This window comes from Haemaphysalis longicornis, unplaced genomic scaffold, assembly GCF_048455015.1.
Source record: "Haemaphysalis longicornis isolate Haplotype H1 unplaced genomic scaffold, Haemaphysalis longicornis Haplotype H1 scaffold_5, whole genome shotgun sequence".
Lineage (NCBI taxonomy): Eukaryota > Metazoa > Arthropoda > Arachnida > Ixodida > Ixodidae > Haemaphysalis > Haemaphysalis longicornis.
In genome coordinates, this window is record NW_027526385.1 from 30,973,042 (window position 1) to 30,995,389 (window position 22,348).

At 46.2% G+C, this 22,348-nt stretch overlaps 2 protein-coding genes and 1 long non-coding RNA gene across 6 annotated transcripts in view; 1 reads left to right on the forward strand and 2 right to left on the reverse strand.

The window, feature by feature from the left end:
- The window catches only part of LOC144138025 (uncharacterized), a 490,339-nt gene extending 481,996 nt beyond the window's left edge, over positions 1 to 8,343 (reverse strand). Inside the window, exon 1 of the mRNA XM_077670073.1 lies at positions 8,288 to 8,343. The gene's annotated coding sequence lies outside the window, so the exon portion shown is untranslated. The remainder of the gene's footprint in view (positions 1 to 8,287) is intronic.
- Positions 8,344 to 8,608: 265 nt separating this feature from the next.
- Positions 8,609 to 16,001, forward strand: LOC144138026 (uncharacterized). Its single transcript, XR_013315803.1, has 4 exons — positions 8,609 to 8,742; positions 10,158 to 10,213; positions 14,781 to 14,918; positions 15,782 to 16,001. It is a non-coding gene; the product is annotated as an uncharacterized LOC144138026 (long non-coding RNA).
- Positions 16,002 to 16,781: 780 nt separating this feature from the next.
- Positions 16,782 to 22,348, reverse strand: part of LOC144138020 (fatty acid synthase-like) — a 67,091-nt gene continuing 61,524 nt past the window's right edge. For all 4 annotated transcript variants that reach the window (XM_077670060.1, XM_077670059.1, XM_077670057.1 and 1 more), the window contains 2 exons: positions 21,279 to 21,536; positions 16,782 to 16,926 (listed from right to left, as the gene is read on the reverse strand). In XM_077670060.1, the coding sequence (XP_077526186.1) occupies positions 16,813 to 16,926; positions 21,279 to 21,536 (372 nt within the window). In that variant the 3' untranslated portion in view covers positions 16,782 to 16,812. The remainder of the gene's footprint in view (positions 16,927 to 21,278; positions 21,537 to 22,348) is intronic.

Consider the following 22,348-nt stretch of genomic DNA (forward strand, 5'->3'; position numbering starts at 1 on the left):
GGCATGTATTTCCCACGTCTCATTCTCCAAATCTCCCACTCTGTCTGAAATTACACCCACACCTAAACCTATGATTGCTGGGAGACGAAGCAGTCGACAAATCAACGTGTGCTTGCGTCCCAACCATCATCTACTCGCGCAGGGTGATCGCTCCAACCCACGGCTGCGGTTCGCCATGGCCATGATAGAAGCGCGCTTACTTCGTTACCGGTTCCTGCCGCTTCTTTTCACACTGCTTGTCCAGAGTGCAACTAACGGAGCAATGGTGACCAGGCCGCTGCATTTTGAGTGAGTACTTCAGCCCCGCCTGCGTTCTCAAGCGAATCTCCTTTGTGAGACACATACAAAAAGTATTTGGAGATTCATTAGTGGATCTTTAAAGGGGTCATGCGGACAAGACACAGGTTTGGTTATTTCGAAATTTTGCCTCGTTAGAATCATTTCACACTTCGCTCCAAGAAGCCTTATATTGAGGGAAAAAGGGAATGGCCATGGGACCGACTAGCCCATTTCCCGCTACAGAACCTATGATAATCATATGCGTCCAGCTGTGCGATTGGCTGAGGTCGGAAAAAGCAAACACAAATTAGGCCTTGCTTATAAGCTTGCCGAACGAGCTAGTTGCGCTTAAAGGTAATGCATATTCATTTTACAGCAGTAAGAATGGTGCGGTAAACAATGATATTTACCAAAATACACGTAAGCATAGCAGTACCCATGCGCACTGCTGTTGGTACTGCGCGCACTATACTTGTTTTAGCTGCACTGTAGTCCGCCGCTTTGGAGTTGTCTTACACGACACTGGCCGATTGGTGTAAGCGACGGTGTCTTACGTGACCCTGTTTGTCGAGGATATCCCATGTTTCGCGAAAAGATTATTTTCTACATTAACAAAAACAAGCCAGGTGCAAATAAGGTCAAAAACAAAGCAATGGCGCACAACCGTGTGTGGATGAGTATGGTAGCGCCATCTGGGAGGGCTGACGGCAAGCAAGGCTGCAGAGCCGAATGACGCAGTGGAAGTTCGTTTGATTACGCACACGTATGACTTCATTGCTGACGTCCCGAACACATGATTTAGCGGGGGAATCAAATTTTAACCTAAAATAATTTCTCAGTGAATGCGGGATCCTTTGCTGCCGGACAAGCGCTGGGGCACTGTAAAACACGAATCTTTTGAATAAAACAAACTTGCATTTTGTCTGCATGGCCCCTTTAGGAATGACCTCATTTTTTTTTGGGGGGGGGGGGGGGAAGCACTTGAGGCTTGTACTGCGTGCACACCTTGCTCTGGCTTCAGTAGTGCAACTGCGACGTTTCGCACCCGTTCCTCGTATACTGCGACGACCGTGCTTCCCGTTGTAACCGTCCGAGTGGTCACGTTTGCTCGCTTTAGGCCGGAATTGTACTGGTCCTGTACTGTACTGCACAGTACAGTAACAATACTGTACAGTACCAGTACCAGTATTGTACTGTACTGGTGGCCGCCAGTATCCGCGTTTCGTCGCCGTCATTTCTATTTTCCCCCTCTCCCCGCCATACTAGCCGCACATTCATATTTAAACGCCTTAAAGAAGTCACAGGAGTAGCTTAAAGGAGCCATGAAGACAAAATACAAGTTGGGTTTATTAGAAAGACTGCTTACTCCGGATAATAATGATACCAATATCATCGCAATCTTCGAACAAATAACGGAGACATTAGACAAAACGTTTGAAGCAGTCGCGACCACCTAGCTAATTTCCCGCAACTTTTCTATGACGTCACGGAACCTTGTTTGTGCGATTGGCGGCCGCCTAACTGACCTGTCGCGACGACACATGACTGGACGTCTGTAATGGGGCCTCTAGTTCCATTTGACCCCATCACTTGAATGCTAACGTGCAGTTAACGCACTGAAAATTATGTTTTCTTGTTGGCTCGTATGACGTCATTCTTGCTCATAACACGTCACTGTGGCGCAAAATTTGAAAGTTTTTAAATACTTCTTGCTTTTTTTTCGTTAAAAAAACATCTTTTGTGGCTCTAATGGAGCTGAGTGAGATACTGAATCCTAGTTCTTTCAAAGTAAACGAAGTTGTATTTTCTCTTCATGGCTCCTTTAATGGCTCCTTTCCCTTCTTCATGGCTCCTTTCCCTTCATGGCTCTTCATGGTCGAGGAAGCGGCAGCTGGCGCTCCGCGCTTAGACTTGTCTCCATGGAAACGTGTCCAGCGTTTCGATGGCTAACCGCATGTTATCTCCACCCAACCGTTTTGTTTTCCTTTGTCACTTCCTCTGGTTACAGAAAAATGACAAATAAATATAGCGCCGTGACAATTTGCCTGATACCCCACTAAGTTCAAGCAATAGAAAGTGTAACCATGTCTTTTTCTTGACTGTTTTAATACGCGGTTGTCATTTTAACTGTACTTCAAAGTTCATCGATAACTTACGTCGCTTTTTCAGCACAGTTGCATGTCATAAGTATTTTGTTTGCATAGCGGTGTCTCATTTATAGCGACCTCGATCCACATTTCGGTGTTTTACACGTCAAAGCTACCTTTGGGCAGTGAGCGGCGGCACATTGGCAAGCATGTTGATCACCTGGGGATCTTTAACATGCGTTAAAATCTTTGGTGTCCTGAAACCTTGTATACAAACGTAACAGGCGGTACATCAAAAAGAGCTGAGTGGTTCATCAAAAAGATCTTAGCGGAGAATTGCGCAGGTTCTGTCTCTACTCGGCGAGAACGCATGTACATCATAGTAGAAAGTTAAGTAAGAAATCGTGTTATAGTCTGCAGTAAAATATTCGCGGACAATAAAAGTTACAGACAAAAGTCGGTTAGAATAAAAATAGGTACTTCTGTCAGATGAACAAATCACCATTTGTCAAAATTTTCTGGGCCAATCCCAAGCCTTCTTGTGATAATGAATTTAAAGAAGAAACTTTATGTGTAAATCTTTCAAAAATATGTTACGACAGTGAGAAAGAAGGGTGCTTTCTCTATCTTTCCAGCGTAAAACGTTTAAGCCTCGCTCGAGACGTAAGCTTGTACGTTGAACTTTTTGTGACCTGCGTGCTTTCGGCTTTGGCTTTAAAATTTTGACAAAGGCTGTACAGCAGTTTCCATGCCCGCTCGAAAAAGACGACAAGAAAAATTTCTGTACTTCTTTGTATTTTCGCGTGTCGTACTGTCGTCTTGTCGTATTCTTGTCGTGTCGTGATGGTCGTGTGTCGTATTTCTGTTTTAAGTTTGATCTTCCAGAGTGCCGAATTCCTGTCTGGTTGTGATCCTGATGTAACATTAGCAGTTGCGCAAGGTTTGAATGTTATTGTCCATTGTGAAGAGTAGCATAAATGACAGTTCTGTTGTGACTACAGGAATGTTCGTCGTTGAGAAAATTGACTTTGTCGTTACAACAGAAATGTGTGTCGTAACAGGAGATGGCTTTGTCGTAACAACAGGACTTCTGTTGTCACAAAAAAGTTTTTTGTCGTACGGCAGGAATTCGTGTTAGGTAAATTTTGCGGTATTGCTCTTCTGAGTTTAGACTGGGTGATCTGTTTCAAAAGATGAAGGCGACCGACAAAGGCCGATTTGGCACTTCCAGTCTGAAAACATGTTCTAAAAACCATGGCATTCTTCATAAAACGTTTCGTCCGATTCAGTGCGTGTGACGAAGGCTACCAAGGGTGTTTTAAGTAGGGCTTTGTCTTGCAACGAGAATATCTTTGATACTCCCAGCTTCTCAAAAAACCTTTGCCATCCCTTCCTAAAAAAAGTGGGGAGAAGCGTGAACGCTGTATCACATCAAGACTGCGCGAAAGCTGCATAAAAACCTTGGCTAAAAGTGCGTCTAATTGATCGTGAAACCTTCGAGGACCTAAATCGCAAGAGAACAACAAACCCATGCGACAAATTTTCGCGCATTAATCTCCTAACGACCGAAATGTACACCGATACGTGGTTTATGAGATAAAGATATACTATTGTATTCCTTCTTTAGGATCGATGCGGGTGTTGTTTTATCTAAAATCGCTCATTTTGGATGATTTTTAAGTAACCATTTCGACCAATGAAACCCAGTTTTACGAATGCTCCGTGTGTTCAGAGATCTTATCAGGGCTTTTAGGACGACCAACGAGTCTATCTGGAAATCCATTAGGACGCGAAAGCCTTCGCTTTAAAATTTTCATGACGCAACGATTACTTTCGCTCCACAGATTTCCTATAGATCCATTGGTGCACGAGTACACCACGCAATTTATGCTGGGAGGAGGCCTGATGGTGGTTCCTCAAACGAAAAACAAGGTGAGTTTCCTCACATAGCTCACATCACCTGCAGCCTTGTTGGTAATTGTAAAGACGTTCGTTTGACGCAAAAACCAGTACTTGATAGCATAAAAGATGAGGAAAGCATCGAACATAAATACGCTTCTACCACTGTCCGAGATGAAGTTTTTTGTTTAGCATGGGTAGGGCAGGTTGAGGGTTAAGTCACGCTTGGTTGTGATGCAAGACGACGCATTTGAGAGCGCACAGAAAATACAATTCTTTCATGGCACTAGGCTACTGGTAGTCCAGGGTAAGCACACCTTAGACATCTTCTAGTTCTAAGTGGTTATAAGTTGGGAAGGATTACCAGCAGAAAGCTTCAGAAAGCTTTTCTGAAGGCTGACCAAAAGAAACCGGATTATGGTAACCAATATATTCACCAATGCAGAGGTCGACGGTACTAAAGAAAATTGGCTGCTTAGAATCATCTGGCTTGTCTGCAGCTCTCACCAGCGAATAAAATGCAACCAGAAGATATGACGGTGTAGTTGCAGAACGTACCGAGCGTGGCATGGCAATATGCGTCCTCACAATTCTAATGGGATACTTCTCGCTTGCAGCACCATGTGGCAACTGCCAGAAATGGTACGAGAATATATTCACCCGTTCCGGTGTACTTCCCGGCAGGCATTTGGTATACCGCCCTTTCGGGCCAACCAATCCAGAGTTTGGGCCGAGTCATCTTGGTTCCAGACTCCGCTTCCTTTCAGCCCAAGCTGTTCTTGAGGGGCGGATTCGTACTTGTTACGCAAGATAAATGGCGGTAAGTCTCTATGTGTATTGGCAATTATTGTGGAGGTAACTGTACACTACTACAAACGATACATCCGGCACGAACTCTACTGCGCAGGACAAGAGCAAAGAGTAGAGGAAGATTAACAAGTGGGCAATTTGTAACGGGCCTAGTCGAAGGTGGGAGTCTTGCAATGTACTCAAGTGTGCCAAATGGCAATCAGTGAGAAATAGGTACAATGCAGCTTCTCAAGACGTTGGCTGACTTCAGAAGTGGGAATCAATATGACGTAGTGAAAGACCGCCCAACTACTGCTGCACAGAATTAGCAGTAACTGCGTTAGCAAGGAAACACAAAAATGAGTTAAGGAAACTTTTTTTGGAAACGATTGAGCTCATTGCAAATTGCAGAAATGTTACAGCGTGGCCTCCGCGATCGGCTACCGGCGGCGCGCCGGTGTGAGGGAGGGAGGAAATAAAATAAGCGGAGTGCACAAAAAGGGTTAGAAACGGAAGATTGTCGATATCAGTGAATAGAGAAAAACTGGCATTACTTTCAGAAACCGAAGTTTGCAAACGACAGAGAAGAGACTAGCCATTGTTAGGAATAGGATATGCCCTCAGAGGTGACAGAATCGCGATAAAAATCGTAAATGGCAGTACAAGCTCCTAGAGTAAGAAGAGACGATTTAGGAAAGGCGTTAAAAAATAAAAGGAAGCAATGGGGCAAGAGTTCATAAAATAAATCAGATATACTATACGGTGTAGCAGGCGTTGTACAAGATAAGGTTGAAAAATAACATGAGACAACGAAGTGATGAGCCAGGTTGGCATCCTAAGACTGGTGTTTGGCAATTATACACTTGGAGAAAGCATGTGTACCTGATGTGGCGAGAGCGAGGAAAATACCTGTGCGGGGCCCTGCGAATGCTAAAAAGCATATGGAGTGAAGTGCGATTTGAAGTGTGACATTTTGCGCTGAGCTCAATGCTTTGCAATCGAAGTGAAGTGAACGATGCCTTTTGATGAATGTGAAACCTTTATTGACACACACACACACACACACACACACACACACACACACACACACACACACACACACACACACACACACACACACACACACACACACACACACACACACGCACGCACGCACACGCACACGCACACGCACACGCACACGCACACGCACACGCACACGCACACACGCACGCACGCACGCACGCACGCACGCACAGAAACGAAAGAGCGCGGTTGATCGCACGCTAACGGAGGGGCAGAATGCATGCCGAGGGCAGTCTGCGAAATACAGTAAGCGGCGTGTCCCATTTTCTTTTCTCTCTGTATTCGTCAAGTTCTAGCTGCTTTCGACCCCTTCCAAGGAAAAGCTTGCAGGACTGAAGGGGGGCCGTAATTTTCCACACAAAGCGGGTAGAGAACATTCACTTATTGTCACTGATTAAAACAAGAAACCGATTTTCGTTACTTGTTGTTTCGTTGTACCTTCACGAACGTTTTCGCGAAAGTTCGAAGCACTGAGAGCTGTATAAAGGTTTATGAATAGAACAACTGAAACGGAATGATAATCAAGCTGCTTTTATTTCTTTTCCAACGGGAACGATGGCTGGTTGCCACTCCATAGCCTGTAGTGAACTTGCGGTAGTGATGTTCAGAACGGAATCGCTGTTCCGGCGTCATTATCGGGGGAAATAGCTAAGGTGCTTGACGTGAAGCAAGTAATGACGGCCTCGAAAGCTCCGGGGAGGCAGTTGCTCCGCGCGTGCATCCACGTTACCCACGTTTTGCACGCACGCACATCTGAGCTTGAGACTACGCACGCAGTGCGCATGTCAGGCACAAGGGCCTCGCCACTTCCTAGCGCACTTATAGGGAATCGAAACCGATCTACACCTTTACTCTGCGTTCTCTAATTGCAGCTTAATTACACTGAATGTTTTTAGACAGCTAGTAATAATTACTGAGGCAATTACATGTAACTATTTTGCCTCAGTTCTTTGTTTTAGTTAAATAATAACTGAACAACTTTTTAATAGGCGCAATACAATTTCTCTGGCAACCATGGAACTTGTATCACGTCAGCGCCCATGATTCGTACGGTCTCAGCGCTCGTTTTACCCCCCTTGTGCACGCCCGGCGGAGTGCGCCACACCGCCGATAAGTGGCTAAACTACGCGTCCCTGGCCAGTCTATTTGGAAAGCGTGTGACGTTATAGGTAATTCTAAACGGGCGCCGTTGCTCGGGGTTACGTGAGGCCCAGATGGATGCTGTGGTGTTAGAGCACACGTTTACGAATCCCATCGCTGTTTGTCAGCGTAGCGGTGAGAAGCTCACGCCCACCTGTGGCTACCCCGATAGATCTCCAATTTGTTGATGCTGAATCTGAGAGCGATATCATATGCTGTTTGATATAGCACTCGTCATGGATTTTTATTACTGGGAGTTCTGAACGTCTTGTTGGCACCAGGAAGGATATCTTAGAGATAAAGTTGTGCTCTTGAAAACCTTTTGTGAATACACAGGAGGGATGCATTGAAAGATGAAGCCGGTTATGTCCGTAAGCGCAGTTGTACGATGGTTTAATGAATGTTTTATGACAAAAAAGCTTGTTCTGTATCACAAGAACAGGGACCAAGGTTTGGCTTTTGCTCGATTGGCGACCTCGATATTCTAGTCGGCACATTAAGGTTTACTGGTCAAATTTTCCACGGACAGGAGCGCGGTATATCGCGCACAATGCAGAGTCGCTGCAGACGAATCACGTTGTGGTTGCCTGTAGAACGAAAGTTCAAGCTTCAATCAATATTAATGAAAGAAGTCTGCATGGGAGCGCTCATTTCATTGTTGTCAGCGGTTTTGGCCGCCCACAGACATTGCTTGCGCTAGAGTTATCGTTGTAGTTGCTGGCGAAATATTTGAACCGTAACACTGCCTTCGGTACGTTGGTTTATGAAGAAGCTTTATTCAAGTTGTGGGATTTATAGTGCTAAACCAGCTAGGTACTTATTTCCCCTTTCCCCCCGTGACTGCGCGCTGTACCACGCCAACCCTGGCAGGCCATGGCTCAACGGAACAAAGGAAGTGACAAGTGCTTTCACTCCATGATATTTACTGTTCAATAATAAATAACCAATGAACATGTTAGCTGCTGGTTGACAGCGAGGATCTATTTTCTCGCGCGGGAAATTTAAGGAAATGGAGGGGTTCGACTCACCGCTACGACAGTCAGGTCCGAGACGCCTCAGCACGTTCGGGTGTGCCTCGCTAGACGCCGATGGCAGCCATATTTGCAATTGCCCTATCTTCGTTCGAAGGAAGTCGCCAGGCGCGTCCTGCCGCTTCGCTTCCCGAACTCTAAACTCAACCCACCGTCGCTTGCATCCTGCGCTCTCGCCGGCCACAGTGTCGGACGGCTCGTCAAACAGTCAAGCAAGTTTCCGCGATGAGCAAGCAACGCGGCGAAGCCAAACGCGATGGTACGCGCAAAAATCGCGTTCCCACAACGTCTAACTCTTACTTAAAAAAATCATATGAATCTTTACGATGCAACAGCTAGAACTATATTTTACTTATGGTGCAAACCTTTCAGGAGTCTGCAAATTACTGTAGCCCTGGATGCAAATGGCACCGCCCAAGGAGAATACATTGGCGCTCCCAACAAAAGCATAGGTAAGCTGCTGGCTACGAAAAATGGTATCTACACGGCAGATTATTACTTCCAGAAGGTAAGACATGCTATGAAATAGATATGACCCATTTGGGTGGCTTGCAAACACTTGCAACCTCCCGAAAGGGAGAATAGTCCCATTGTCATTCTTTCAGTTCATTTGTTCCTTTAAGTTCCTTTAAGCATGATCGTTGCCATTGCTGTAATCGGTTGACGTTCGCTTCTGGAAAATATATACAGGGTGACCAAAGTTAAGTCGACAGATTTAAAAAAAATTAGGAGCTTGGATGTGCGTGAACACTACCTCCCCAGTGAGGTTACGCGCCTAGAGGGAGACAGGATGAAATGGCAATCATAGATGTCGGTGGTCTAATTAACTAAAATTGTATAATTACCTTTTTAGTGGCTGCAGTAAGCAGGTATGTTTGTATTGAAAAGTTCCACGCAATCGTGTTTCTACGGAGTTTCATTTGGCACAATTCCTCTAGCGCATCTGTACTCCGAGATATCGAACTGCGAAGTTTAATTGCGTTTGCATGATTCCGCATGCAAGACCGTGAGGTCGGGCGCCAAGGTCCTCCTTCCCCTTTTGTGACGTGCCTGCTGTGTGCGGTGCTTAGTTTGACAACGGGGTGAGGCGTAGGCAAGGAGTTAAATGTCGAACTATTTCAGTCGCGGCTGACGTTATCGCAATCTGCAGTACTCGGAGCCACTATCGAAACACAGAACAATGGGGAGGGGCTTTGCGCCGGTCTTAAGTGTCTAGCATGTTTAATCATGCGAACTGCAATTAAACTTCGCAGTTCAATGTCTCGGAGTACGGATGCGCCTGAAGAATTCTGCGAAATGAAACTGCATAGAAGCACGATTGAGTCTAACTGTTGAATACACACTTGTCTGGTTACTGCAGCCACTAAAAAAATAATTATTCAATTTTAGTTAATTAAGCCAACGACATCAATAATTACCACTTAATTATGTGTCCCCCTGGGCGCATAACCTCACCCTACAGGTGGTCTTCGCTTAAATCTAAGCGCCTAATTTTAAAAACACCTGTCGACTTAATTTTGACCGCCCTGTATATACTCACATATTCTGCTCTTTAACCAATAAAAAAGAAAAATATGATCTAATTAAACTCGCGTCTTTCGCGCTTCAAAAACACTCGTAATAAAATAGCTATAGTATTAGTGGCACAACAAAATTTGGCGTACGCCTAACGAGTGAACTATCGATGGAAAAGGTGGAGCACTTGGAGCTTGCAGTAATGTTTGCCATTGATCCTGCTTGCAGATGGTCAGTTGAGACTACAAAGAAATCAATGAAGTGGGACGGCACTTGAGATAATTTCAAGGTGGTTTTTGGGAGCCTTTTCTTTTTTGCGTCATGTTTATTATTTTCTTATTCATCCTCGCAGCTGGTGGTGCTATTCCGAGTGGAAACTATACACATTTTCACTTCATCTACACGATGGTAAGTTGTCGGTAAGCCGATTGTTTAATGTCGCAGTTTTTAAGCGAGCACCAAGACGTTACACATTTTTTTACTACAGAAACAGTCAGAATATGTACACAAATTGCATTTCGAAACCTTCAAAAAATGGTAGCATCGGCACTCCGTGGGTGATGGCGAGGGTGCTGAGTACGGGACTCGAAATGACGTCCAAGTTGCGCCCCGAGTGGCATTCGATTTGAGCCGTGAGTTGCACCTTCATTATTCTCTAAATCAAACTGCAACGCATGGCTTAAATTGAATTTCGCTTGATTTTCACTTGATGGTGGTGAGCGCACGGATGGACGCGGACGGACATTGGGAGGTCCTAAGTTACTCCGCACTTATAAGCGCAACACTTAAAAAAACGCGACACAAACGAAGGGAGCGCAGGACGGGACTATGTACACAAAGGTGGCATTTTATAGATGTAAATGCTACCGATACAGAAAAAATGAGGCATGTGTAAAAAACAGATTGCCACATTATGGGCAGCGGTCATATATACGCTATTACAGGAGAAACCGATTTTTACAAGATATTTTTTTTCCCAACCAGAGCTCAACCAAACCCGGACGGTTGACGTGTTGTGTAGAGTCCACTTTATTTCACATAGCTAGCGCGTTAAAGGGTGATAAACTCGAAGATTCAAATAACTACCCGAGTTCGTCAACATATACTTGTGGAGAATCCCCGTTTAAGCGTCCGGTCTTTACGAGGTACACTTTTTAGCAGTAAATGAAGAGCCAGCGTGTGGGCGCGGTATCCAAGGAATGAGATGTGCACCAAGTGAGCATTTACCTAATTGCAGAACGCTAAAATAAAATCTCTTTTGAATGTTACGAATAATTGGGTAGTTTTTACGTAATGCTAGTTTTTTATAATGATGGTTCTACTAACTACAGTCCAACACTGATATATCGAACTCCAAGGGGATCAAGAAATAGTTGGATAAATCGATAATTCGTAATATAAAACATGCCCATCTGAGTCTTATCTGAAAACTTCGCAAACCACTGAGAGCTTTTCAAAGCAGCTGTAAGTGGTAGCTTACCGATGTCTTCCTCGCAGCACGGAAAATTCGAACCACAGCGCAACGATCACCACACTTTAACACGAAAAAATTCCCCCGCACCTCCCCGAAGGGAATCGTGCAGAAATGCGAACGCATTGGGTGCACCGATGAGTGTGTTGCGAGTAATGGCGTAATTAATGACGAGAGTGTGAACGTAATCATTTATTCATCAGCACCTGTTTGTGTTATCGTTGTACCTGACGGCCACAATCACTGCCTTGTGATCGCTAAAGTGCACGGTCAAAGGGTCTTTGAGAAGCATACGCGCGTCACAGTTTCGCGTAAAGACCAGATCAATGCAACTCCCGTGAATGGTAGTGGGGCACGTGTCGAAGCCGGCAGAGAGACAATGCATAGAGTGCCTGGTCTGCATGTACTCCACCAGCCACTCGCCACTCTTCTTGCGCACGTCAACGTTGAAGTCGCCAACCAAGACTATGGGGTCAGAGGGTTTGGAGCGCACGCGCACACTTTCCATAGCCGCGTCCAGCTGCGCGGCAACGGCGTCTCGAGCGAGGTTGGGCGCGAGGTACACGGTCACCACAAAGACTCCGTCTCCGGTGTAGGCAAGGGTGTACAAGTTCTTGTACGGAGACGTGTCTCGAACGGGAGACGTGGCAACGGCGTGCGATATCAAGTTCCCATACACGTTAGACACGAGACTAACACCGCAGTACTCGCCGTCCTTGCCGCTTCGAGCAAACTAGTACAGCTCGCTTCAAGCGCATGCGTTCGGCATTGAGCGCGGAGAGATAACACCTGCGGGCGCACGCCGACGGAGCACGACAACCCCCGACTAAGAAATGCATTCGCATTTACGACGACGACGACGAAGGCAGAACTACGAGGCGCGCGCTCACGTGCGCTCGCGCTGGAGGAATGCAGGCGCACGCCGCTCGATGGACGCAAGACAACCCCCGACTAATAAATGCATTCGCATTTAAAAAATGTCTAAAAATGTAAGAAACAGCGCGAAGGACAGGACGTAGAGTAGAAGACAAACATGGACCAACCAGCCCACTTGCTTCCCGTTCTAAGAAAAAGAGTCTCTAAGATTCGCTTGCTTCTTCTTCTGCCTCATAAAGGTCACCAAATTGTCTTCAAGCTTACTAACACCGTCCAAATATAAAAATCCGGCATTGTACACTGGGCCACAACAGGTGCGAATCTGAACACTGATGCAAGCTCGGCTGTAGTTGGAGGTTGGGAACGTTGTCAGGGCCGCTAGTGTGGCTGGCTTCTTCGGTATCGGTGACATCCTCAACCACCTGCACATCGTCGTCAGCACTTACTAACTTGTGTGGCGCTGTGTTATTCGGAAGTGTGCATGGGAATGCTGACAGCTCTCTATATTCACTCTGGAGGAGCTCAGGGCCGTCGTCTTAGGTATCAGAGGGCCTCTCCTCTGAAGCCGCCTACAAAGGTGCTTTGCACACGACACGCACCGGAACGGCTGGGCTGTGGCCGCGCTGCTTTTGCCATTACGTGACGTTGGATGCGTAGTATCCCGCTGTAGAATGCTGCGAGAAATGCAGCCGACATCGTTTCACCGGCCTGTACCCGTCGAATAATGTACACTTTCGTCGCTAAATCTAAATCCTTCAGCTTTTCCGTAACAGTGGCTCCGAAACTGGTGCCGCGGACAAAACAAACACGTACTATGACGCACCACGCCATCTAGGTCCCCCTGCATAAGCCACTGCGATAACCGCTCAAGCACGCAGAAAAAAATCATGCACCCCTCCGTTTCACGGCGACGATGGTTGATCGCGGAGATTTCTCGTAAGTCGAGACGGATTGGTTGTCGTCTGATTTTTCGAAGCCGCTTCAGACATGTCGAAATAGAGCAATCGGACAGACGCTGGCTTCATAGTGCAAGGTACAACGGTCCGATTCCCGCCACTGCAAGAGTTTTTTCAATCACTTCACCCAGGCATAATCCACCGTCAGAGAAAGTTGGCTTTCCTGCAGGGCGTTTTCGCGTTACAGACGCATCAGCGAGGGTACTAAAGCTTTGCTTTAAAATGCCAGAGTCCCAGCGCTTCCGGTCGGTTTCCCCACCTCCTTTTGCCTTTCACACCCAATCACTCCCCGTGTTCTCCCTGCCGTGCGGCTGCGCCCTTAGCTAGGGTGTGAGCATGTACGAAGAGCATGGAGGAAGAAGTTTGTTGAAGGCCATCCAACTCACGCGGCGACGCCACCTTCCCAGGAGAAACCATCATCAGCGCATTCACCCAATGAGGAGAAGCGCATTTGCAGGGGAAATGTTCGCGCAGCGTTCGATATATCGAATGTGCACGTGATCGGGAGTTCAATACACGCGTACACAGCGGTATACTTTTACATGAGGAACAATCTAAACTTCCAAGGGGATGTTTAGATTGTTTGATATGGACATTAATTCGATATATCCGTGTTACACTGTATCAGCAGCAGCCGTAAGTAGATGCATGGGTGCTACTTCAAATTTGTCTCGACTGATGGCAGGCTAATTCCGTTACCCCTGTTTGGCCCCAGGGCAGGGGAACATCCGCGGACCGCTTGCTGATACATAGGGCGTATATGGAGTTCCGCAACTGTACTTATCGAACAACTCTGCACGCGACTTTCAGCTGGCCCTTGGCAAAGCTCAATGCCAGGAAACCATTGCGTTTTGGGCAAGGCCTTAGACGTCATACCAAAGCGAACCTGCCTAGGAGGAGGCGGCGCCAACTTCTTTTTACCGTCTCACTATAAGAGCCTCTCAGATATTTCGCAGTACTAATGTTTTAGTCGAACATAAGTATTGTTGTGGCGGGTGCATAAGTCTAGATCTTAGAGGTGACATCCCATTTGCACATTTATGGGTTAGTACAAACAATACCTCGTGCAAAGTTATTATTCCTTTGACTTATTGCAACGTTGCACCTTGACGTTGACGTGGGAGTGCAAATGCACCCACCAGAGGGAGGCCTAATATTCCCATGTGGAGAAAGGGTTTCAAATTGCACACTCACGTGACAGTTTGCAGTTGCATACGGATCGAACAGTTTTATTTTTGCAGAATAATTTTGAACCCACACGGCGAATTTCTTGGTTAGTAAGCGGTTGCTTGTAACATGAATCAAAACAAACAAAAAGAAATAAAACGGAGACAATTAAACAGGTGGGATTCTGTGTAGCATCGGGTGCGAAAAATAGTTTGTTTGAATGTGGTCCGAAAATACAATGGGGAAACAAAAATCCGGGAGCGTTCTCTGTGTACGCCGTACTTTGGAATTCCATTCCATCTTCGCGTAAAAATGTCTTCACAATTTCACCCTGTTTTGTTGAGCTGACGACTTACCAAGGAGGCAGTTAAATGTACGAAACTATTGACTTCTTGACAATATTGGTGTGGCGAGATCTAGAGTAGCGGCAGAATGGCGGTCATAAAGCAACGAGAAAGGTCTGTAGTGTAAGCTTTGAATTTGCGACGTTGTTTGTTGTGCGCAGAAAGTGCTCACCGGCTACTGTCGCCCATGTGCCCACTCAAGGAACATGTCCAGCGTAGTCATCTTTGGCTTCCCTAATTCACCGACTCGGGTCACGTTTAATGCCCAGGGAGTGAAGCACTTTCATTTTGCAAAACAGGTTTGTTCTTATTTCTTTGCCGAAGTATTTTTTCTTCGCTTTAATGCAGACATGACTTATCTTTGGATACGCTTGGGTGAGTAAGTGAGGCCACAGCATATATTAGCTCGCACATATCTGATGTATGATTGGGGCGCATGTATGGCGCTCAATGTCGCTTGAACATAAAGTTCCCTTTGGTTCGTTGCGTGGCGGGTTAAGAATTAACATGGCATTTTTCGAGGATGTAGCGTAAAGGCGTAGCAGTTGACAAGAAACATAGGGTGTTCAATACAGCGGGTAGGCTACCAGCATATTTTTTGAACGCAGCCAAGTGCGCATTTTTAACAAACAATATTCATACCGTGAAAAGTTGCAATCATCGTTGTATACTATGCTTTTTCTGCGTTTTTTATAATAAAAAAAATAAAAATGCCTTCAAATTGGCGTTTCGGGCAAATTGTCTAACGTGGAGGATAAACGTGTCACACCATGTTCAAAAGCTAACAAAATTTGGCACGTTAGCAAAGCTGGAATCATGTCTGCGGTTATATTTGTTTTATGTTGGCATACCTTAACATTTTGTGTCTGGACGTGAGAATATTGAAGGGCACAGAACTATTTGTAAGGGTAAAATAATCCCCGTCAGATATTTCCTGTACACAACAAACAGCCTTCCTTGTATATAAATCCTACAGCTTTGTACACAAACGCAGTGTGCGCCACATCACTTGTAATATCGTATTATTCATGTTGTGCAGGCTGTCTGTGATCTTTTCAAGACGTACCCATGGGAGATGACAACCTTTCCGTATTGTAATTACGACAATAAGTAACTTTGGAGATTTGTTAACACTTTTGTTTCGTTCTGTCTTTCTGCGCAGGTTTTGACTGTTCCGGACTTAGCATTCGCCCTAACCAGGCCATTTGTTTTGAGGCTGTCGTAAACGGCGGTTACATTATTTTGAATGAAACTCTACTCCGCTTCTCGTTTGACCTAAAAGCCGGGAGAGTGCTTGTTATTTGAGGTTGTGCCGGCCTTTTGCATGTTTTGTAATCAAGAAATTCTTAATATAGTTTCGTAATAAAGCCATTGCTTCTCGATGCAGATATTTGTTAGCAAAATGTGCCTCCCCAACGCTGACAAAATAAACCTGATATTGAACGAATGTGATGCGATACACGTATTTCGCAAGCAACTGGAGGCCAGATGTGCTCGTTCGCGTTGTATAGCCTGGGATTATCGCTGTGGTGTTTTTTACTGCATACGATCAGTGCTCTCAGTGGTTGAGAATGACTCTCAGGCGTTAAAGAGCTCTACGTAACAGTTTACGTTCAAGTGTGCAAAAATATTAAGAGAATTGGTATATATTTTCAAAAAAAGCTTGTGGACTGAAAGCTGGTTTCAAGTTGGGAAACTACAAGCTTTGAGCGCGCCGTCAGTCGGAACAAGAGTGGAGCTTATGTTGACTTTGCTTTTCCTACCCGTGTCAAAAACCTTGTAATATTACAAGAGGGATTCAACCGTAGGTGCCTGGAACTGGCAGCTTCCTAAGGTGGGCTGAATTTTCTGCTCGTGTTTCTCGCTGTACACGTGAGAATAACTACAAAACGCAGTCTCATTTCCGGCACTGTTATAGCAAATTACCAGGAAGCCCTACTTTGCACTGGGTGTGCTCAATTTACTTCAAGCGAGCTTTGCTGCGGGAAATGTGCCGTGGACCATTAGTTACTGTTCGGGCGTCCGTCTTCTTGTTTGCCGGACAGTGCTTCATGCGCAACTGCACTTACTTTCAGCGCAGCCACTCTGGCGTCAAAGGTCTTCAAATTCAGTTGTAATTTGCACGGCTATTGGCATGGAGGCATTTGTATGACGTGAAAGTGTTTTGTTTGGGGCAAGCGCGTGTGTATTGCTTTATTGATTCATATGGTGCGTGATAGCTTGTGCGCATTCTTCTGCTCCTTGGCCGAGGAAGAAGTTCTCGTGCGTTCCGTTGACCACTTTTACGACGACTTTGCCATCGCAACACTGGAAAAGGGAAAAAAGTCTGAGTAAAAATCACATAAAACTGAGTTGAATTCGCTCGCTGCAAACACCACGCAAAGGAATAAGGCACCCGTAAACGTTTTGCGGACCACCTTGTTCTTAGTCGGCAATTGTGAGAAAAAGTGATAATTTTATAGTTGCATAACTCCCTTGTGACAACATGGCTTGATCATACAAGATACAAGAAGCCGTTCAGCACGAATGATCTCGTAATCTCTTAAAGAGATACTTTAGGTACTTTGAGCGCATACATTTTCGGACCTGAAGTATTTTAAAGGGGGCGCTGCATGTTACGTTAGCCTCAGTCCCAGTTGAGAATGTGTTCCCTATGCCCGCAATTGGGCCGCTATCTTTGGCGGTGTTATAATTCCAGGTTCTAGTACGTCGGTTCGGGGGTGTGGCATTTTCATCCCAACTAGATGCTCTTGCTAACCCATGACTGCCACTTCATTGCTGTGGTAGTGGTTTTGGTGCTAAAAGGTCTATTGACGCAAAGCCTAATAGAAAGTTGCGCCGGTTTGGGGGGCCCCACCATACTGCATGCGGCTAAGGCGACAGCCAGGAGCCCGTGGGCCCTAGCTGAGTTCAGCGACCTGGATCTCACGCTCTTGCACTTGTGGGTCGGAGCTGAGCCGCGTAGCTTCCAATTGCTCTAACGTCAACCATTTTTTGTGGTCTTGGAAGGGGTGTTGTGCTGGTGCTTGCAAATACGAAATCTCAAAATTGTTCCAGGGATACCCTGAAACAACACTACATTTCCTCCCGTCCCTACCTACCCATTACCTGAGGCTTTCCCTTTATTTCATTGGACAATAAACGGTTACCCGCAGCATCGAATTGGTTTGAAGCAATGTTATTTTTCTAAATTCAACAAAAACCAAACGTCCCCGTACCAGAAGGCAAAGAGGTGAAGAAAATGATACTAAGCACTGACAACCACGGTCTGTGAAGACTCCCTAAACTCTTACGTCGGAGATACAGGTAGGTTGTTCGGCGAACACCTTCCACGCAGAGGTCACTGAACACAAGTGCAATAGTGTCGCCTCTGATATTACGTTCTGCTGATAAATGTCTCAATTATATAAAGAATGAGATGCAGCTTTTACGGGCTCTTCCCAACTTGAAAAGTTAACTTCATGAACAGCAGGAAAAAGTGAACGTATCGATTCGCATCAGTGTAGGCCAGGAGTATGCCTCAGAATAACCATAAATACCCAGGAACTTGGCTCAGCCACAGTTTAAGCACTCCTTAAAGAGCTTGCCCATGGTAGAGGAGGCGTCATAAGTGTAACTAAAGCATCGCCAGTACGTGGTCAATGCGCACTTATTTAAAAGCAACGCCAAAATTGCCCTTACCCAAGCAAAACACCTAGCAAAAATAAAGTACCTTTTTTAAAAGACAGATGGTTAAAACACGAAGCTTTCTCCTAAGGAACCTGAGTCAAAGTCAAAGACCGAAAGCCAAAGTGCTTCGACCATGTCGCAAAGGCGCAGTCGGATCGACGTCGGCTCCCTAATGTGACGGGCCCAGGTTCGATTCCGACCTCGGCAAGCGTTTTTTTCTTCTTTTAAGGTGCTTGATGCGTCTCTGTGGAAATTCGTCATTATATGTCCTCCCATTGCGGAAAGTTGGCTTTTCTGCTATGTGTTTTCGCGTTTGGTCGCCATCGCTAAGGTAATGAAAGCTTCGTTTTGAAATACTAGGAAATAAGGAGATTCGGGGGCTAATCTGTCTACTTTCGCATGACACGCGAGTGCCCCATCTCTTATCGCGCGATCTACCTTTAGTGAGACGCCAGGGTACTTGTTATTGGCTTTGGCTGGAACCTCGCAGTGTTAACTATACAGCCCGCAGAGTGCCAGAATTGGCATTGAGTTTTTTTACTTGCTTTCCGATGGAAAATTATCGTTCGCGGCTGTGTCAAATTTGGAGTCGACTTGAAATATCTTTTCGAGAAACTTCGCTTCGTGTTTTAGGAAACATTCAACTAGGCTGGCGTGTTTCAGAATGAATTATATTGGGCCATGAAGTCCCAAAATTTGGCTTTGTCAACGCGGCAAAGCGCAATTCACCACCAACCTAAAATTGGCTGACAGTAACTGACGCATTTTACACTGGTGGCGGTAAAGATTGCGTTATCCGCCTGCAACCCGCAAAATGACGTGTAGTTTCGCGCGACAACTCATCGCCATTTTCGAGGTTCTGCGCGACTAGTTAAAAACAGTGAGTACGCCCGGGCACGCGAGCTTAGCGGCCATATTGCAATCATGAAGCATTTTAACACGAAAATGGTTTATTCCGGGGGACACGAGGATTTCGCTAACGCCATATCAGTCACGGAATTGATACCAGTAAAACGAAGAAAGCGGCCTGTAAAGGTTGCACCCCTGCACACAAGGTCATCTTGCGGGGAAGCAAGCTTTACTACTAGATAGTAAATGGAGGGAAAAAATGGAAGCTAAAACGTCGTTAGAGATGTACAGGGCTGAGAAGATGAACATCAGAAAGGAAAATTTCTACGATAATTCCCAGGGCAGTGCTTTGCTTTTTGAGGCTAGAGCAGGTTGCCTGCGAACTAAGAGTTTTGTGGGGAAGTATTCACAAAATGATGGGGTATGTGTGGTCTGCGGGAAAGAAACAGAAACTATGTGGCACATAGTGTTAGAAGGTGAGGGTATCCATCCAAATCTACATGAAGGGAATATTGGGCTTCCAGAAGCCCTAGAATTTAAGGGTATCAGAGAGGAAGTTAACTTCAAGGCTGTCGAGGGGACGAAAAGAAGATTAGAATGCTGGTGGACGAAAAGCAGAGAATATTGCCTGAGACAGTTACCACCTGTAACAGGGAAAAGAAAGTATTTCTGGCCTAATAAGCTTTAGTGCCTCCCCTAAGCAGCGCTAGTATTAAACCAAGAGTGTAAAACATGATTATATTAGTCCTTTTTGGTAAGATGACATGTCATTACCCCGCTTCAAAGGGGAAACCAATAGGAACCATCATCATCATCATCAGTATATGCGGCACATTGTGTTATGGCGTATTCGGTTGGGCGTTTACGAGCGCTCTGGAGTGCTCTGAAAAGCGGCCGCGCTTTCGGTTGGTAGAATTAGAGCGCTCGAACTACCTTCGGTTGGTTCTTTCGGAGCGTCAGCCTCCAACACGGAGCGCTCCCGACCGCTCTGACTTCGCAGTGAGAGCGTGGCGCGATCTGGCCGGGAGGACGGGTCACGGGACACAAAACGCCGTGGTTTACCACGGCCGGACTGGAGGAGCGGAGAGCGCGCATGCGCTCCCGCTGCTCCTTTAGCCCGACCGTGGGGTTACCCGACAGCTTACCGCGCTGGCTGCACGCTAGCGCTACAGCGCGCTGCTCCGAGATTGTCGATGCATTCGGTAGGTACGCTGCCATTCGCGCTCTGATTGCGAGCCGCCTTGGCATCTGGCGAATCTGAGCCAGAGGACCGGAGGGGCCAACCAAACACGCCATTAGAATGCGAGGGTATCCATCGAAATCTACATGAGGGAAATATTCGGCTTCCAGAAGCCCAGGATTTGAGGGTAGCACGGAGGAAGTTAACTGCAAGGCTGTCAAGGCGACGAAAAGAAGATTAGAATGCTGGTGGACGAAACGCAGAGAGGGGATTATTGTCTAGGACAGTGATCACCTGTAAGTGGAAAAAGAAGTATTTTGTGCCTCATAAGTTTTTTGTGCCTGCCCTAAGCAGCACTAGTAATAAACCAAGAGTATAAAACATAGGTATATGACACGTCATCAACACACTGCTAAAGGGAAACCAATAGCAATCGTCATCATCATCAGTACGTTATACTTGGGGTTGTTAGTTTTCGGGTTTTACGTTTTAACACGAAAGCGTTTTATGCCGGGATAAACCAAGAATCACAGACATCATTTCTGTTACGGAAATAACGCCAGTACACCTTTGCCGAAGCGACCCCCCCCTTAGACTTCACTCGCCAAGCTCACCCACAAGACAGCAGCGTACCCGCAAATCCTGCTTAGCTGCAGATTTCGCTGCACATTTTACTTTCGTGTTTTACCGACTCCTATTACAGAGGAATCAACAACATTTTTTTATAGAGTATTTTTGGCCATGATTTAACTGCCATAAAATTATGACCTGTCATGATTTAAAAGAGCATTCTCACAATAAGCCGCAAATGTCTATAAGCCCACATGTCTATCATGGGTATATAATTTCTCACCTGCGCGGTGCGAGCATGATTATTTTTAGCGGTGATAAATTCCGCAGCATCAGCCGAGATAAAAGCCCCAGAGCTCCCAATTACAAAGACTCGAGGGCATGGGCTTACCTCCGATAACCCGTAGTCATGAGGAAGTTGCTGGGCAAAACTTTCGGTTTCCGATGGCTTCACGAGTACTATGTTCCCGCGTAACTTCTTCCGGACCTGATAGGAAGCTGCAGCTTCGAGGGATTCGTGGACGGAACTTAAGGCTTTCTCCACGTTCTGCCGGATCGACCGCAACTCCGGGATGTTGTTCAAAAGAACGTCGACGGCGGTGTTCCTCTTGGCTTCAAAGCTAGCGGACGGCTTGAATAGCTTTCGCAGCTGTAATGATGGAAGAGAAAAGCATTGAGCAAGTCACGTATTACCTGTAACGTTAGTCATCACCTTAAGAAAACAAGAATTTCTGAAACCATGCACGTTCATGTCTGCAGAGACGTGAGAGCGCTCAGACGGAGGAAGGCAAGAAGAGAATTGGTGCAATTTGCACCAGTGGTGCAAGGCTGGAGTAATAGCCGAGCTGGCGGGCCCTCTGCGTTCGTCAGAGACCCGGCTCCCGGCTGTTGCACTTCACATATATTTCCGAACTCGCCGCTAAAATGTTAAATGACTGGCACGCCCGGGTCGTTTGTTCCGCAGGCTTTCACTACTCTCGCAAAGTGGACCGCGTTTGCTCGCGCTAGAACACGCGGCCACCAGCTTCGCGAACTCGGCGTCTGGGTTCCCCACTTCAGACATGACTGCACGTGAACTGGCGAGGAGAACAGCATGCGAGAGATCACGCCACGAACAATGGGCAGAGTGTTCTCGAAGGTCGAGCTGGCAGACGCGGGGCGTTCCTCCCGAGGCGCAGGCTCACGCGCACTCGGCTGGGCTGACTTTTCTGGAAACTCTCCACGACGGGACTCAAAGCTTAAACAGCTGTTCTGTTATGAGCTATTTCCCAAGTGGCGTTTTTTCTTCGTCCGCCTTTTTTAGGCCTACGGTACCCCTGCAAATTATACTTTACGCAAATAGCTGTTCTTCTGCAACACCCGTTCACACTCTGGGAGGAAAAACGCATGGTTAGAATGTGGTATAGTCGGAAAGTGCACACCGCATTGACACGAATTGTTGGTATAGAGAATGGTTTTACC